Source organism: Carassius gibelio, chromosome A24 (genome assembly GCF_023724105.1).
Source record: "Carassius gibelio isolate Cgi1373 ecotype wild population from Czech Republic chromosome A24, carGib1.2-hapl.c, whole genome shotgun sequence".
NCBI classification, from domain to species: domain Eukaryota; kingdom Metazoa; phylum Chordata; class Actinopteri; order Cypriniformes; family Cyprinidae; genus Carassius; species Carassius gibelio.
In genome coordinates this window covers 16,827,487-16,847,236 of record NC_068394.1, presented here as the reverse complement: position 1 = coordinate 16,847,236, position 19,750 = coordinate 16,827,487, and the positions used below count along the sequence as shown (strand labels likewise).

At 37.9% G+C, this 19,750-nt stretch overlaps 2 protein-coding genes across 2 annotated transcripts in view; both read left to right on the top strand.

Moving 5' to 3' along the window:
• The first annotated feature begins 4,074 nt into the window (after positions 1-4,074).
• On the top strand, positions 4,075-8,618 carry LOC127946025 (solute carrier family 35 member G2-like). Its single transcript, XM_052542311.1, has 2 exons — positions 4,075-4,324; positions 7,142-8,618. Exon 2 carries the CDS (start codon positions 7,162-7,164, stop codon positions 8,404-8,406), a length of 1,245 nt encoding a protein of 414 aa, XP_052398271.1. The 5' UTR covers positions 4,075-4,324; positions 7,142-7,161; the 3' UTR covers positions 8,407-8,618.
• A 3,456-nt stretch (positions 8,619-12,074) lies between these two features.
• LOC127946188 (cytoplasmic protein NCK1) overlaps positions 12,075-19,750 on the top strand; it is a 50,153-nt gene continuing 42,477 nt past the window's right edge. Inside the window, exon 1 of the mRNA XM_052542555.1 lies at positions 12,075-12,262. The gene's annotated coding sequence lies outside the window, so the exon portion shown is untranslated. The remainder of the gene's footprint in view (positions 12,263-19,750) is intronic.

Here is a 19,750-nt window from a genome sequence, read left to right as displayed (position 1 = left end):
TCACTGAGCTTTCCTCAAGAGAAACAGAGATGCTTGCTGCTAAGGGAAGCATCACTATATACTTCTGCTCTTTTAGGGTGAACGATCTAACAGTTATTAAACTTTGACATGTAGCTTGTCTCCACTAAATCTATGGGTATATTCACCTGACATGACTGCAGGATGACAAAACAGTTTAAAAGGTCCATATTTAGCCTGGACTGTCTAATAACACTCATCAGAGTCAGAATGGTTGATTTGGCCAATCAAATCAAAGTAGGCGGGGTTTATTGTTTACAGAAGCAGATCGCAAATTCAAGCATGAGTTAGTCTGAACTGTTTTACTCTAGAAATGTTCAAAGACATTAATATCCAGTGATGCAAGCTACTCATTTTTTTTTCTTAAATATGTACATTTTGAATTGAAAATAGAATTTCCTTCACTTTTCTATTACTTTACGTTTATTAAAAAAGGGTTCCCCAGTGTCCAAGCTTACAGACTCGCATGATTGTACTAAAAACTGTGTTTTTCCTTTATGTTTTTGAAAAGTTTAAAATAGAGACGAAAACCCTGTCAAATGTATCCCTGTTCAAAAGTCACGGCTGGCTCGTAGATGGCAATGTCTCTTTGTAAAGAAACGCTATGCATTTTTGTAGTGAACGGTAACGATAACGGTACTGTTTTCAAAAACTTGCACTTTGAAACCCATTTTCAAACGGTTTTAATTTCAGGGCCCCAAAACACTGTTGTTTTTTTAGTAGAAAACGGTAGTCATTGGGCTTTTTATCTGACAATTTTATTTCCAGCCCAAAACATTGACGGGGACCTGAGCCTTATCAAGGGAGAATATCATAGAAACTCTGAATTTGGGCCGATGAGCAACCAGCCAAAACATCCTGTACAGCAATGGGTTAAAAACCAAATAAAACACTTTGGCAACCACTCAATGCACCCAGCATTTCTTCCAGAAATGTACAATTCCAATTCTACTCGTGTGCAAGTGTTACTTCAGATGTGAACACGCTGCCTTTTAAGCTTTTATATCTTATTACTCTTTTTTTATGAACATTACTGGGCTTTGAATAGCAATTAGGCCAGCAATAATGTAACTAGCTACTGTTAACAAACTCAGCAGTGTGTCATTGGGCTCAAGATTGGTTGTTTATTGTAGCACCAGTGGAAACATTACAGTAAGACTTTAAACTATGAACCCAGCAGTTCACCTCCTTGCTCCACGACCCATCTGGAGGGGAATATGTGACTGACCACAGTGGAAACATTACACTTTTCTGAAACAATGTGGCAAGAAAATCAAGAACTGATATATCAGACTGACCAAAGGAATAAGCAGAGGGTTTTACAAACAACTTTCATTTGACGATTAATAAGTATTGCAGATTGTGCAAATATTGTATAAAAAGTTAAACAACTAATGCAAGAGTTAGTTAAGAAACTCAACAATTTACTTAAGAATACTTTCAAGATTTGCCCAGAAATTCAGTAATCCATATAAGAGTGGCTTTGCTGTTTACTTTTCAAGGTTTGCACAGAATTGAAACAATTTCCATAAGAATGAATTTATGATTTACACAGAAACAATTCACAAAAGAATAATTGTACAATTTATAAAGAAATTCAACATTTTGCATAAAGAATAGTCTTATAAATTACACAGTAATTTATTCACATAGGAATGGGTTCATGATTTACAAAATAAAAATATTTTTATGATTTACACAAAAATACATTGGAGCCTTTTAGTTTAAAAATGGTTTTATAAATATTATAATAGTTTTACAAAAGGTTTAGTCATATATTCAACAGTTTATGTAGAATGGTTTTACGAACAATTTCTAAAAAAAAATTCAACAATTTACAAAATAAAAATTTTATGAGTGTTTTACAATGAAATTCAACAATTTAAGTTAACAATTACATACAATTAAGAGAGAAATTCAACAATTTGACAGTTTATGTAGGAGTGTTTTTAAGGATGCTGTATGTGTAAGCGGGGCTCCATGCATGAAAAGTTCCTGTGAATGTCCGATTTCATGAATATTTAATGAGCCAAACAGTTTCATGATTGGCTGTCTCCTGCCAGACAATTCTACTGCTACATAATTTCTTATTTTATACCTTTGACTGGTGTAGGGCTTCATAACGTGTTCAAAACCTGATCTAACCATATGACACATCATTAATTAAATTGCTTAACATTTTAAAAAAGACAACCAAGGTGACATCATGCTCAGGGGCGATTCTAAGATTTTGATTTTAGGGGGGCTCAGCCCCCAATAAGGGTATGATTAAAAAATATTATTTTACTATTAGGGTAGGGTTGTATACTACTAACCTTATTGCAATCCACTATTCCATTGTATTCCCTGTATTTCATATATGGGAGTAGGAGTACTGACTGAGCCATATATAACACTGTAAAAAAAAACTAATACAGTTTTTTACATGTGACCAGTCACTGGAAAATTTTGAATTGGGAATGTAGATTTTTTTTTTTTTTTTTTTTACAATAAAGACTTCCTGATTCAGTATTAGGACATTCATGTTTATCCTTTGATGATACCACTGCTTTTTCTTATGAAATGTACGTGGAAATTGGCAGAAAATTAAAACAACATAAGGGTTCAATGACTGCAATGAATCTTGGGAACACAGTGGTATTGTGTGTGTGTGTGTGAGGCTGTCTGTTCTATTCTCACCTGACTGTTGCTCATTTGCAGACCTACTCCCGCACGACAAAAAAAATGTTGTATATCCATCTACAATGAAATATAAATTATTATATTTTATTTTTATTATTATTATTATTATTATTATTAATTTTTAGCTTTTTAGCCTTTATAATCAACAATACGGTTGGTTATACATCAAGTCAGCCCCTGAACATTTATTTCATTTCAAATCATTTAACTAACCAGCTAATATTCATTAAGAATATAGACAAAACATGTATTAATGTAATTGTCTATTGGCAATATGTTTAATCTGTTCTATATTTATTTATATTTATTAAAAATAACATCATTATCAATTTGCCACTTCTATAAATCAATTACTTAAAAAAAAAAAAAAATCACAGATCCCTTTAGCCTACTCTTACTCTAATATATGTATCATGATACACTAATGATTAATTATTACTTAATACAAAATTATGTTTAATAATAGAAAACAAAATAACTCCACATTATGTTTCTCTCTCTGTGCCATTTAGTACTTTCAGACAATGATGTGTGTCATTAATAATTTATTTTGCATGGCTGCATAATGTAATGCCGAAATACACAATAATATGTTTTCAATTTCAAAAAGTAAATTAAAATAAATCATGATCGTTTTCTAAAGTATGTTTTCATGGGTGTTAATCGCTTCATTTTTTGTTGGAAGAAAAAAAAATCTGTCACACTTTGATAAAGGCTGAAAGTGAACGCAGCGAAGACGTACTGGTATTGGATGCGAGAACACACACACACACCACACGCACACACACACGCGCACACGCACACAAACACAAACACACACCTTGTACTCTCTGATGTTCGCTCTGCTCGGCGCCCCTGTGGATTGAAAAACGCGCTGAATCCATGCAGACTCAGATAAGGGGAGGAGCCGGAACTTGATGCAGCTTGCCACCGTCTCAAATGAGATTTTAAAGGGGACTGAAGCGATCACTAATTAATTAAATCAAATAATTTTTAGGGGGGCTGGGCATAAGTTTAGGGGGGCTGAAGCCCCCCTAAAAAGGGCCTAGCGACGCCCCTGATCATGCTGTTCTGGTAATGCCCCATCTAGAGGGTAATTAGAAATCAAACTAGAGAAGATGCGCAAGATGTCCGAGATGTTAGGAAGACTTCATTCAATGTATTCTGACATTAAACAGTTCCACGTAAAAAATAAATTAAAAAAGTTATATATATATATATATATATATATATATATATATATATATATATATATATATATAATATATATATAATATGAGAGACTGTCTGAAAGGCAGCGTGGTGCCCATTTCTGCCAAGAAATAAGATCAACTCAGCGTGCACGTGCTTCTTCTGACGCTGAAGATGTTGATGGTGATAGGTTGAAGATGGTCTACCCCACAGGAGACACGGGGGTCTGTGTTGAGCATCACCCCAGCAGAAGCACGAGCATCAGGAGGCGTGTGGAGCGTCGCGCGGCTGATGCGCGCACCTTGGAGACATCCAGCGCGTCCATGAGGAAAGGATGGAGACATGGCGAGCGCAGTTCTCCGTATCTTGAAGCCAGTGAATTAAACACTTATAGCTATAAAGACAGCAGGATCCTTTCGTTGAAAGAAGTGTGGTGAGTGAAAATCGCTTCATTTAATTCGTTTGGCGCTCAGTATGGAGATGCACTTGCGCTGGCGACATTTGCAGAAGGTTAAAAATAAATCTGACGCGTTTTGATTTGATGTGCAAACGGTGTTTGTATGAAGAAATTAATAAGTAATCAAATTTTGGAGAGAAAAGTATTTTAGGCTGCGTGCATAATTTGGAGTTAAGAGTATTTACACGAAAGTGCATGCAAATTAATACATAATATTATGCATGATAGATCGTTTGCTGGTGAAATAAATGGCTAGTAAAGCATTTTCTATAATTTTTTACATTTCTATTTTCTACGCCAAAACTCCTCCGTTAATTTACTGTTGTTTTTAATGATCGTGAATTTTTAGTATCTAGCATTTTGTAGGAAATCTATTACAGAAACCAGAGACAGGTTCATATGTGGTTCAAAGGCTGTGGCCCTTGCAAACCTAAAATAAATCCTGCTTTCTTCAGCAGATCTGTCATGTCTCCAGCCTCACGGTGCACCATGAGAGCAATATGCCAATATGAAGTTTGATATAATACGACATTTTTACGAGTTGTGAGGTTAGAGCATGAGATGGGCTTTCTTCAGGAGGATCTTGTTGATATTGTTGCCCTCTGGTGGGGATTTTGGTTGTTGGAAACATTATTTGCTTTCGATCGGGTGAAAAAAAAGACCATATTTTTTGGTAGTGTGATGCACTCCGAAAAACAAGTCCATTTTACAGTGTTTTGGCTTGTACTCAAAGAAATAGATCCACAATGATACATCTCGTTTTGCTTAACATTCAAACGCAGATTTTAACATGCTTTAGTAATGCTGAAATTGTGATTGGAGTTTGATAATTCAAAATCAACCTGTTTCACCAGGATCTAGTTTCCTTCCTCATTACATAATTTCTTCCCATCACACTGAATCAAATTCTGCTTATCTGAGCAGGCGCTACAGCACTTAAATATAGAAATAGCTGTACACATGGGGCAGAGAGAGACCGACAGGGAGACCGTTGAAGCAGCGAGTTATGAATTATGTAAGATTTGCTTCTGCATTTCTGTGAAACCACAATACAAGCTTAAAGTGGCAAAAATATGCTTTTTAGATTCACTGTTCTAGATAGACCCACCTCCGTCAAAACGTGTCAGTCTTAATGTGTTTAGTTTGCCCGAAAAAAAGAAGATTCTGACAATATGTTCTCATTCATGTCATCCAATATGCAGTTATTATTCAACCATCAAACACAAAATGAACAACTTTAAGGAATCTTCAGGCAGATTGAATTACAGTGACCATATTTTTCAAGCTTTGAAATAAACATCATAAATGTTAATATGACATATGAATGACATTTAAGTTGATATTCACTGACAGTGCTGCCTTCTGGTGATCTATTAACCTCTGAACTGCTGTGAACAGATCATTGAGTCACTTAGTAGAGCTCTATCAGTCTTTTTTAACAACAGATCATGAGGATCAAACCTGATGTTTTCTATGAACCAGCTGATTCTGGAATCATATCCTGATCTCAATCTACCGGCCTGTTTGGTTCCCAAGTTGTTCTCAATTTTCTCTGACTAGTAATACATAGGGGTACATAGCTCACTGCAGGGGGGGGGGGGATGAATGAAAATTCATCCTATTTTGTAAATGCATGATATAGAGCTTGTGAACAAATTCAGCTACTGTACGTATGATTACATTTTGATCTTTTAATGTGTAACTAAAATGTGATAACTCGACTTCTTTATGTAGACGTATGCCAGACTTCTCAAATCTTTTAGTCTGCTTAGTCTCCACTTCTGCATTTTAAAACCCAAGAAACTTCCATCCCAGCCATACTTTTTTTTTCTTTCTTCCCAGTAGTCCTTTACTCTTGGATGTACATCACAATATCACTTCTCATCTTGTACTATCAAATGACAGCATCCGTGTTTGGGATGATATGAAAATGAATAAATAATAGGGTTTTTCGCAGAGGAAGGTTTTCATAGTTCCTAGTGTCCACACTGCAGGAACTGGGAATGATTTGAGTTATTAGAACACCTTTTGGGGGTCTGAATAGCTCTTAATTCAGAGTAGGGTCTAACCCAGCACAATAGGAGCTTCTAAGTATACATTGACTGGCCAAGCTCATGCTATACGAAACACTGTCCTGTCATTTTTGAAAAGCCACGTGAAGAAAAAACGAACTACATGAAGACAATAAAACAGCGACTGGTGGACAGACACTGAAGTCCAGGGACTCCATCCTCCAGCTGATGACATTAATGAACATCACGCTTAATTAACGCCGCTTTCGGCCGGATTACGTCACTCCAGATTTCTTATCGGGTGGAGTGAGGGCAATCCAACCCGATCTCACGGCAAATCGTACATTTTTCACAAGGTGGCTTATTCGTACGACCACACTCTTACAAATTCATACGATTGTTGCCAAATCGTATGTATTTTACGAGTTGCACAATTCATATGAATTTGTACGAATTACCTACACCTAACCCCGCCCCTAAACCTAACCGTTACTGGGGTTTAGACAAATTGTATAAAATCGTACGAGTGAGGTTGTACAAATTCGTACGAATAAGCCACCTCGTAAAATACGTATGAATTCGCCGTGAGATAGCGTTGGGCAATCAGGAAAAAATGTCTTTCGTTTTCAGAACACGTCCTGGTGGCTAGTTCCTGTAACTACCTAATTCGAAAGCCTTTAATTATATAATGTTTATATTATAGTCCTGCTCCAAACTCAGCATATTTTGTATATTTGTGTTTATACCATCAGTTAATCCTCTGGTGTTTGTTGTTTCACAGCTCTTCTGTAGCTGAAGAAAATGGATCCGTCCCCCACGAGGCAACAGTACGGCTCCAAAAAGAAGGTTAAAATCCACCCCAACACGGTCACGGCGAAGTACGCCACGCATTTCCCCCAGCCGGGCGATGAGGGATACGATGACGCTCCATCCTTCGAGGACTTCGGCTCGTTCATGGACAACAACCCGAGCAAGAGACTGGTGTCAGAGAGCGGCCCCGGCAGGACTTTATTCGGCACTATGGATTCCCGTCCCAGAGCCGATCAGAGAGATAAAGGAGTGGGCGGTCAGCTGGCGAGCTTCGGCGAGGCCTCGGTCCTGGCGTCGCGGGTCACCTGGGGCGCCCTCTTTGGGGCGGCCATCGCACACGGATGCGTGGCCCTCATTACACGTCTAGCAGCCGACCGCTCCAAAGTGCCATCATTAGAGCTCATCTTCATCCGCTCGGTGATCCAAGTGTTTTCTATACTGGTGGTCCTCTACTATAAAGAAGATCCCTTCGGGCCGAAGGGCTATCGGCTGCGTTTGTTCTTCTACGGGATTTGCAACGTCATCTCCATCACGTGTGCATACACGTCCTTCGCCATCGTTCCACCCAGCAATGGCACCATCATGTGGCGGGCCACCACCACAGTTTTCAGCGCCGTTCTGGCTTTCCTGCTCTTAGACGAACGCCTGGGTTACACAGACGTAGTGACGGTCGTAGGTAGCCTCTTCGGCCTGTGTCTGGTCATGATCCCCAACATCGCAGACGAAGAAAAGTCTCCTCTGGGATTCTGGAAGGAAGCCTTTGGCTACACGATGACTGTGATGGCGGGTCTGACCGCCGCGCTGTCCATGATCGTGTACCGGGCCATCAAAGAGCGGGTCAGCATGTGGGCGGCGCTCTTCACGTTCGGCTGGACGGGAACCGTGTGGGGGGCGTCCACTATGTTCATCATGCAAGAGCCCATCATTCCCTTGGATGGCGAGACGTGGGGCTATCTCACGGGAATCTGCATCTGCTCCACCGTGGCGTTTCTGGGCGTCTACTACGCCCTCAACAAGTTCCACCCGGCTCTGGTCAGCACCGTGCAGCATCTGGAGATCGTGGTGGCCATGCTTCTTCAGCTCATCGTGCTGCGGATGATCCCGTCCGTGTACGACGTCTTCGGAGCGCTTGTCATCATGGTCAGCGTGTTCGTCCTCACGGGTCTCAAGCTGTACAGGGTGGGCCGGGCCATCCGACAAGATTACCAAGAGATTCTGGACTCACCGATCAAATGAGAGCATCAATGTGTGTGTACTCGAGCGCATGAGGGGGCATGTATATATGTGTGTGTGTGTGTGCAGTGTTTCTCAGCCACCTTCTCTCACCAATGTGCAATCACTGAATGTCTGGATCTTCAGCATTTATTTTGAATTGTGAAAAGAGTGCCATCAGTGTAATGTCTTCACTAACTGTTGATGTGGGAAAATAAAAACAGTGCTCCATAGTGCCCCCTCTGATAGCATTGATTTATGTTCTTCTGTCTCTGAAGTAAGAGAAAGAAGCAGTGGCCTAAATCTATAAACAGTGTGATCAGAGACTCTCACAGATAAATCATAATACAGTATTGCAATTTCACACACTGATCAATGAATTTGTGCACCTTTTTGTGTTTAATGGTCAGGTTTTTGGCTTGTTTTTCAAGATGTTACGGTTCCAATTATTATTAACAATTTGTTAAAGGTATATATATATGTTGTTGAATTGAATACATGGCCCGTTTATGTTTTTTTTTTAAACACCGAATGCTAATCCAGTTTCACGTCTGCTTTGCCCAGATTTGACTGAACCAGCCAAATTTGCTTAATGGGCAGGGTACACTAAAATGTCTTTAAAATACTATATGATAGCTACTAAATGTAATCATTTTTAGTTATATATATATATATATATATATATATATATATATATATATTACTTTAAAATATTCTAGCTTCAATCAAATGACGGATGAGTTTGCAATAAATTATTGTGTTTGATTGGAACCGGGACCCCTTTAATATTCTGTACTTATTTTGGTATCTCAATATGCACAATTACATGCATTTTATTTAACATTTACCAGGTTTATTCATTTATTTATTTTGCCCATTTTCTACCTATTCTTCAGGTCATGACCCACCAGTTAAACTGCTCTAATCTGACCTTTCGGTAAGGGTCATCCATATTTACGTGGGCTATATATCTAAAGAGAACAAAAACCCTGTTGTAAAAATGTTATAAATTAACTTTCTGGGTATGCCAAAGCGATCGATGCAATCCCTGTCTGAACGATGGAGGAATTTGTGCTTGGAATTAGGCATCATTGTTCTTGTGTGTGTGTGTTTGTGTGGTTGTGTGCGTGTGTGTGTGTGTGTGTGTTATCTCATCAGACTTGAAAGAAAACCTCCTATGATAAGATTATGCAATGTCAAATGATGTATTATAGACACAGAAGTGTCTTCCATGTCATTTTTGACAATTTTCTGTGAACTTATTCGACTCACTCTCGTGATTGTGTTGATAAATATCTGTTAATATTTTATCATCATAACCATCATCATCTTTGTAGCTGTTGTGCATTTGTTTGTGCACATGCTCTGTGTTTGCATCTCTTGTATCCGATATGAAGTCCTGATGTTGATGGTATGTGGTTAGATCTTATGAAATCAGCCCCCCCTAAATAACTCCAGACACGGGTGGTACAGTATTTCATTTGATTCTCTTTTGTTTATACCCTGTCACAAAGGTTAGATTTAAGATCAATGTAATCATCGCTGCCCTCGGTCATATGAAAGCTGTGGTCATGATGCATCGCTGCTGGGTTTGTTGGCAGGGCCTGGAGATATTTTTGTTATACATCTTTTAAATGGTAGAGCATGACATTTCCCCAGTGCTCCACAAGGGGGCTCTTCTGAGGCTGTTTCCTTAAAGGAACTGTTCAATCAAGAATGATGTCACTGCTTACCCAGCCTCACATTGTGTTATTTTTTTTTTTTTTTTGTGGAATGCAGAAAGGGGCTTTGAAGAAATAAAGTGAATGCAGCTCTTTTCAATACAGTTTATCAAGCTCTAAAGTGGAACAAAAAAGATAAACAGTTATAAACTATATTCAAGCTATTGCATATCTGTTTAAGACTTTGAATATATGGCACAGTCGTATGAAGTACTTATGATGTATTTTAGTTCATTTATGGACTGTCTTTATGAATATTATCAAAAAAATGTAAGTTCCATAAAAACTAAAATATCAATATATGGGTTTGGAACAACCTGACCTTCTTCTATTCATTTATAAAAGAAGATAAATACATTGTAAAAGGAATAGTTCGCCCAAAAATGATAATTTGCTGAAAATACTCACCCTCAGACCTTCCAAGAGATGAGTTTGTTTCTTCATCAGAACAGATTTGGGAAAATGTAACATTGCATCACTTGCTCACCAGCAGATGTTCTGCAGTGAATGGGTGCCGTCAGAATGAGAGTCTAAACAGCTGATAAAAACATCACAATAATCCAGAATAAACAGAGGGAGGACTTTTTCACTGGGGGAAGCGTTATTATGAATTATGGACTCGGAAGCAACGGTTTAAAGTTAAGAATTTATTAATAAGGGATTTGTTTTCTGACAAATGTGCAGTTTTTAATTCATTGATGGACTGAAGTGCTGTGGATTACTTGAGTATTATTGTGATGTTTTGTGAGTTGTTTGGACTCTCATTCTGACGGCACCCATTCACTACAGAGCATCCGTTGATGACACACTGATGCAATGCTACATTTCTCTAAATCTGTTCCCATGAAGAAACAAACTCATCTACATCTTGGATGAATTGAGGGTGAGTATTTTCAGCAAAATATATATATATATATTCCTGTAATATCTGTTCATGAGGCTCTGGGATTATGGACAGGAGAAGACAGGGGTCCAGGACACATCCATCTGTTAGGACAGGAAACAGATTGCATCCTGAAGCATGTTGTGCACCATCTAATGGCTCCATCAGCCAAGCGTGAGGGACTTTGAATACGCTCATATCAATGTAGCTCACTCAGGTGCATTCAGAGATAAACTGATAGATTAGGTGTTATACAGACAATGCATCCTTTCAATTTATGATGTAGTACACAGTTCAGTCCAAAGGCTTGAGATCACTGCTTATATTTTTCTAATTTAATGAAAAAAGTTTTTGATTACAAATTATGAGTATAAAAAAACTGATAAAAGAAAGACTAAGATACTTCACTCTTTTGGTTTAAAACATTATATATATATATATGTACTTTCTTTAAACATTTAAAATTTAAAACAATAAATACAATACTATTTTTAAATTCAATTGATTTATTTTTCCATAGCATTTCTTTCTTTACAATTACGAAAATACAAATTTTTCAAAAAATCTAAATAAAAAATGTTTATAAATAAATAATAAACAAAAAATCTAATCCATGTGATCTCAGACCTTTGGACTAATCTGTACATGAATCAGGGGTGACAACAAATCCCCAATTAACTACTAGTGATAGGATTAACTACTACTATTATTAACAGATAATATTATTAAATATGCTAGAAAGCTATGCACTCCAGGCAGGATAAAATCATCTATGTCATAACAAAATTCAGATAACAGGTTTATTTGATACATGATTCAATATATTTAAAGATATTTTACAGCAAACAAAAGTATGCATATAATATAATATAATATAATATAATATAATATAATATAATATAATATAATATAATATAATATAATAATCAATTATTATAATTAATGGGAATTGCGAAACTGACCACAGTAACAGTGCACCGTGTAATATGTATACAATTGATGGACTTGTGCTCTGACCAATGAGCGCTCTTGGCTAACCAATGGGCAGACGAGTAAGCTGTAGACAGTCCCGCCTCCTACAGCAGGTTAGATAGCGCAGCAGTGCTGTGAGTAGAACCGCAGGTCGAGGTCTCCTCACGTTGGATGCCTAGAAAAACCATTCCCGTGAAACAATGAAGCTGAGAAAACACGCCTGTGATCTAAACAGAGCTGATCATCGAGTGTGAGCCGGAGACACGAAGACACGGGGTCAGGGTGCACACCGGAGCACTCGAAGGTAAGATGACAGATATTTATCAGAGTTCATGTCTGATTAGCGAATAGAGCTGAAATACATGCGAGGCTGATTCTGACTAACGTTAGAGATATTTATCTTCATAACGACACAAATATAAGAGAGAGGAAACAGTCAGAGGTAAATCAGTGTAATTGTAAAGGGATTGTGTAAAAGGCTGTGGTCAGGCCTCACATTGCCGTGATTTGCTTTCATAAATACAGAAGATGTTGAAGAGTGGCTATTAAAAACACGAATCATACACAAACTGCTGTAATGTTTGTCTTCAACAGGCCTTTATGCCATTCACATTCAAACCTCAGAGCACAATACTGCATTATAGGCTCTCTGTTGAAACAAAACACAGTTTTATTGGATTTTTAATTCTAAATATCGCTTCTCATCACTGTTCATGAGATATGATTATGAAGTTTGATTGTGTTTAGATGGGATTTCCTTATTGGTTTTTGATTTATGATCATGTTGATGTGTTATGCAACAACTGTCAGCAAGTTAATGTCTGATAATGCTGATGTGTGATTGCTCTCTCTCTGGTCTGTATTAAATCCTTCATGTGTATTCAGTTCTCTCTCTGAACTGTGAGTTATGTGTGAGATTTCTCAGCAAACTCTGAAGTGTCCACACGGATCAAGCACGTCCCACCAAGAAAGATCACTTTAGTGTCTTGTGTGGTTGATCTAAGGTACACTTCACTAAAGGCTCATTAGTTAACATGACCTAAAGAATGAACGATATTTCTACAGTATGTATTCATCTGAATGTTAATTTCAATCACATTATTAAAATCAAAAGTTGTGCTTGGTACCATTAGTTAATGCACTGTAGATTAACAAACATGAACGACTGTATTTTTATGAACTAACATTAACAAAGATTAATACATGTATTGATCATTATACATTTCCTTTATACATATCTAAACTTTTTTTAAATCAAGATTACAGGAGAAGCACAATGATGTTATTAGTTCTTGATTTCTGAAAAAAAAGAAGAGGAGTTTATGTTAATGTTTTAGATGTGTTAAAACTTCATTTTGATAAAACAAGAATTCATGTCTTGAGTATTTTAGCATCTCTAGTTAACATCTTTATTTAGGAATGATTAGATGTTTGGAAGGCAAGTATAAGAAAGAGAATCTCTGGTACGAGGTTGGTCTGTCCCATCACACATTATCTGTAATGATGTATGTTAAGAAATAACATTATTTGTGATTTGTATATGGTTTTACATTTGAACACTCTTTAATTTCAAGCTCAAATATTTAACCAAAGCTATTGATAAAACAAATGTATTTCTTTAAATTATGGGAATCGTAAGTTTATTGATAATGGCAAACCAACATTTGGTTCCAACTAGGGTTGGGTATCATTTCGGATTTCAATTTAATTTCAGTTTTGCTTATCGATTCCTAGTTTCGATTCCAATTAGATAAAATAAAAATAAGTCAGACATGTATTCTGTCTTTTTACAAAGCATTCTGTTGCAGCTGAAAAATCAGCAGCCTACAAAACACTGCAAGAGGAAATTTTTGCTTTAAGAAAAGATACCACCTCAAAAACAACTAGATTAATATAAATTTAAAATATTAAAGTGTTAAAGACAAGTAAACAGTCTGTAATTAAACAGGAACAAACAAATCAATTATTAGCAAGTCGCAGATTCTTTCCATTCCTCTAAATTAAATAGTTTTAAATCACATTAAGATGTGAACGCAGGAGTCGTTAAGTAGAATCGAAATGCACTTTTCTTATCGAATACCTGGTTCTTGGATATTTGGAACTGGTTCTAAAATGGAACCGGTTTTCGATACCCAACCCTAGTCCCAACTAGTTAGTCACTGAAGATTGAAAGTGTAATGTAGGTTAAATTTGCAGCGCTGTTCTTAAATCACATAGATCATGAGGGATGAGCTATTCTTAGAGATCACTCTTGGCTGATGATGATCACTTCACTCGCATTGATTGAAGTCATATATACAGATCAGAACATCTCAGAGACCATAACACCCTAGAAACCACACTGCGACACGTTAAAAATTCATACACCCCTGGTTGGGCCAGTGAGTCAGCTGCTGATATCCCCTCTCTGTGGTTTCGTGTGTTTGTGGTGGCACTGGGTAAGGCCTGTGTGACTGAGCGTGACATTATCCGAATTACAGGGGTGAGCAATCATAACTACTGTTATTTGATTCTCCACTGTCGTCTTATTGAAGTAACCCTGTATTCAGCGTCTGCGAGACGGCCGAGATACAGTACAGATACAGTACTTTTTTTTTTTTTGCCTTTTTAGCATGACCTCACAGTTGTGTGTTGAATGTTTTGGGGCCCGGGGCCAGTTGCAGCTGGTGAGTTTCTGTAATTATTGTCACACTGACAGCTCTCTCCACAACCTCTCATTAAGATAAAAGAGAGAGAGAGAGCTAGAGAGCAAACTCGAATGAATGAGCGAGAGACATTTTGTCTGGGGCCCTGGATCCCGCTGAGCTGAGGGGCTCGGGATCAAGGAGAAAGGGTTGGGAAAAAAGAGTGAAAGGGGCTATTTATATTTTGCCATTTCCTCCGCGAGGGGAGAGTCACCCCACAGAAATTGAACGATGTATCTGTGGTCTGCGGGGACCCGTCTCTTTTCTTCAGCCCACCGTCCCCTCCCCAAACGTGCCTGTGGAAGCACAGCGGTCTCATTCAGCCTCGACCCCGGTCTCTCAGAGCAGCACCTGCTGTTCAGACGCCTGCAGTGACGTGGCATTGATTATCCGCACGCGTCTGTATTCACTGCTTCTGTCAGTGCAGTCGGCCAGAAGCTACTGCAGCATTACACCTCTGGGTCTAAGAGTTCACTGAGACTGTTCTTGGCCTGAAACAGCCCACTGTGAATTCGAATTGAAAGTACATTTAAACACTTACATTACTCAGCCAAACGCACAAGCACACTTCTTCGTGAGCATTTGAGTGTGCGGCTAAAGACTAGCTTAGCGCACCATCTGCTGTTAAAATCTAAGCTCAGAATCGATCCACGAATTGCAATGCATTGAATTGTAGCAGAAATGAGTCAAATCAGACAAATCAAAGAGTCTATCAGAGCTGTGTGCATTGAAACATGAGCTGAATTCCTCAGGAAGTCATAAATCAGTTCTAGTGCCACAAGAACCAAGCAAGATAACCAACCAACCAACTTGTTCACACAACAGCTTTCAACATTAACACCAATAGAACAATTATTGACAATTTTAATTCAAAGAAGAGATTGTCAAATTTATTGTTCGTGATTGGAATGCAACGCTGGACATCACATGTAAACCCAGGAGATCAAGTTAAATACTTGCATTGACTTCCCCCCCCAGCCAGTGAAACCAGACTGAAATTCCTAAGGGGGAAGGGCTTTAAACCTTTGTCTTCACAGAAAAGTCCTTTGCCAGAGAATGGCAAAGAAACCCTTTTTATACATTATATATGGACCAGAATGAACTCAAAAAAGACTTATGAATGAATCATTCTATTGCTTAACTCCATATTCATTTACGTGTAACCCACACATTTGACTATCATGTTATAATCACTTATCGTGTATGTTTTCTTTAAATGACTATGGTATAGCTGAAGGGTACATAGTCGTGTTTGATATGTGTGTGATTGAATTTTCTTGCTTGATATTGCCCTGACAATCATTTATTTGTAAAATATATCATAATCATGTTATAGAAATCATGTCCAAAATTAGACCCTGTGAGGCAAGAACCACATGCTTGGTAAGATAAACAAATGATTTATGATACCCAAGACTCAAGAACATATCTGATTGGTCAAGGCAACATTTGAGGGGTGGCCAACAGGAAGTTTTAAATACTTTGGACACGATGTAATTTCGCTTTTAGTCATGCCTTGCTTTTAGTCATGCCTTGCTTTTAGTCTGCCTGCTGCTATTAGCCATGTCGGCTTTTAGTCTGCTTTTTAGTTCTAGCATTGCTTGGACATCAGTCATGCCTTGCTTTTAGTCTGCTTTTAGTTCTAGTCTAGCTGCTGCTATTAGCCATGTCGGCTTTTAGTTCTAGCATTGCTCGTGCTATCAGTCATGCCTGCTCTTAGCTTTTAGCTTGTAGCTTTGCTACCTAGCTTTAGCTTGTAGCATCTAGCCATGCGGTAGTCATCATTGTTCTTTGAGCGCGGTTCCAGCGTGCCTGCCTGCTGCTACTATGAGAAGGAACACAACCTAGTCTCGTCAAACTTTATTTCTTTTCTTTTCCGTTTGAGAGTTTCGTGTTCTGAGTTAAGTTTTGTAACGTCCATTCAACTTCAACCAGCGAACACGACTCTGCACTTTCAGCCAACGCCCAACAACCACGGGCTTCCCAAGACGTCACTTCAGAGACTGAACTTCCAGCCAATCAACGACCTCGGGATAGCCCTTTCACCGAGGCTCCTTCTTCACAGGAGATGCAAGTAACTTTACCTCCAGACTGTGACCTTTACTGGTGTATCTAATATAATTTTAACCTCATTGAGGAACTCAATGCGAGCGTTAATTACGTGATTGATGGTTGTTCATGTTTATGCAATTTAACATATTGCTGTTAACTTGGGATTCCATATTTCCATTCTCTTAAACTCATCTTTCCCTAACTTTCGACCTTCCTGCAACTTGTGTGAATGTGTGTGTGCGTGTGTTTATGTGTTAGATTAGTTTAAATGTCTTAGATTTATCTAATAAAGCCTTATTCATATTGAAAAGAGAAGTATCTTGTGTTTTGTGCTTACAAGTTAATGTCTTAAACTGTCGATCTTGTTACTGTGCTAATTGATAGTGTTTTCACTATAGTTTGGATATTAGTATCCAGCGCAGATTTGATGTGAAACGGCTCGTTCACTGAACCGCAGGCGCGTCTCCGTGAGCAGCCGTGAAACAGTGATTCTGTTCAAATTCCCTTTAAAATCTTAAATGATTCCCTTTGAGCTAAATTGACCTGTTTCCCTTACATTTATTATGGTGGAGAATGATTGCGGGCAGTTTAACCTAAATTGTGAGCATAAACCAAGTTATTTAATCTTTGATTTTGCTAAAGGAATGAAAGATGAGAAGCTTGCGAGACGTGTGTGTTTGAGAGTGTGACGTAAGCAGCGCGCGCCCTCCCGCTTGAATGAAAGGAGCTAGAGGAGACTTTAACTCGAGTCCGTCTCCCCTTTGTTAACAGCAGTAAGTGAACTTAAAAGTAAACATCTGAGATCGTACAATAAGGTAGAAATTGAGCGTGTTCCTCATTTGTGTAATGCCTTGTTTTATAGCTGATTTGATTTCACTGCGTGTTCCAGTGTCTCAAACGCTATCTCAGTCACTGTTTGCTGAACGGAGCTAAACTGTTAGTGTTTCAAAAGGGATATAAATCGGTGAATAAAGAATAGTTTTGAGCGGGTTCCTCAATCTATTTATCAAAGTCCCCGTATTCATATTTCATATAGTTTGATTGCCAGTGCGTGTTCCACTGCCGAATCAAATTTGATATTCGACTCCCCTAAGTTAACGTTAAACATTAGAGAACAATGTTTGCCCATTTGTATCCGTTCACAAAGTGAATGCAATCTCGCGTAACACTGCGTGTGTCCGAGAGTAATTTGAATGGGAGTGTTTTAAAAGCTTGATCAAGTAAAGTTTAACTGTGTACCAACAGCGAAGGAAAACTTTTATGTTTGTGTCCAGAAAAACTGGCACGGAGATTCAAATTGCTGAGATTGATATAACTGTGTTCCCTTAACTACAGCAGGAAGCTGCTATTTGAATTAAGATAAATTTAAATCTATACAAACTGAGAGTTTAAGTGCCACATCGCAAAACCAACTGAAAGGCGGTGTTGTTATTTGTACAGTGTTGAAATGAGCCGACATTTCATGTAACATGCTTAACTGTATTTGCAACAATGCAACGATTCATGTGCTGATCCACTAGAATGTGTTTTGGTTGCCATAGTGACGACCGTGACCCGGAAGCCTAACGTACTTCCGGAGCAACTCTGAACTGTGCACGCGCAGCGCACAAACTCTGCGGTGTCGCTAAGCTAACGAAACCATTGCATTTACATTGAAGTCTATACTAAAGCCACTAGCCTCAAAGGTTAGCCGTTAGCATTACCATCCAGTGGTAGAATAATGTGTGTTTGGGCAACGCTGACGTGATTTAACCATTTTAAACATCTTAACTAACACTTGTTAGTCTCTTTCTTTTTATCGCTCTCTTTTCTCACTAGACCACTTATTTTCATTTTACTAGAAAGGGAAATACTGACTCACAATTATTAATTGTCAAATTGAAATTTAATTGAAACATTAAATTTATTTGGAAGCATTTAAAATTTCCCTCTCAGATCATTTCATTTGATCTTTTATTTCTAGTATTCTCTTTTGGGTCTAATTATTTTAGGAATGAATAAGCCTTGAACATTGGAAGTTTAAGTAAATTTATTCTTCCTAATTTATTTATTACTCATCTGAATATATGCTATTCAGACCTTTAATTATTTGAATGCGTTTTACCCCTCTTCCTATTTTGGTTATACACTTAACCACTATTGTTTTACTTATTGATTTCCTCTTTTTAATTTCATGTTTGCATATTTTGCCCATTTATTAATTTTTATTTTATTTTCCTATTTCTTACCATTTCTTTTGTGTATCCTAGCCTGGGAACGACAAACCTGAGTCCTAAAAGGAGACATTGTTATCCCTCACTACGAGTTCAAATAAATTAGAAAGACAACTCTCTTTCACTTAAAGTTTATTTTGTTTGATAAGTTGTGCAGCAACTAACACAACGCTCTCCTTGTAGTTCAGATAACCGCTACTGAGACTTACCATCTCCGTCCTCTCTCTCCTTTACTTTCCTCTTCTCTTTTTACATTTGTAGGACATGTAAGAACCATCAATCAATTCTAAGTGAAGTAAATACACAATCGTGCCAAAGACGACGAATCATCCTTATGAATTTGATTGTAATCATCCTCTCATTTGTTCTTCATAACCTCCCTACATTTGGAAACGCAATCCAAGTTTTAGCATCTCATCCAACGTTGAGATCAATTTAATAGAGATACGTGTTGAGCAACTGTCGCCTTCGCTGACTCCCTGGTGAGCGGTCCAACTGAAAGGTGTACGGTGTCAATCCTGTCAGACTAAGGAAAGAGATATCAGAATTATTATTGTATTCTTTTGTCCAAAGCAAGAAATATAATAATATTATTTACGTTTTTGATAACATTTAATTGGAAAAAATAATTTTCCTCATTTGAAAAACAGAAATTTTGCTTGTCATTTGAATTTGTTTTTCACCTCTGTCTCTCTTTTCCTCTTCCTCATTAGAGTGACAAAGTCTTCGCATCTCTAGTTTACTTAGACACCCTGAGACCAACACAGTCATCACCACATTTCACTAGTGGTTCACAATCACTGATACAACACTTAGTTGTCCCACCACACATAGGCTTTTACT

Excerpts from the sequence above, each read along its gene's own strand:
- LOC127946025 (XM_052542311.1), top strand. The coding sequence starts at position 7,162 with ATGGATCCGTCCCCCACGAGGCAACAGTACGGCTCCAAAAAGAAGGTT.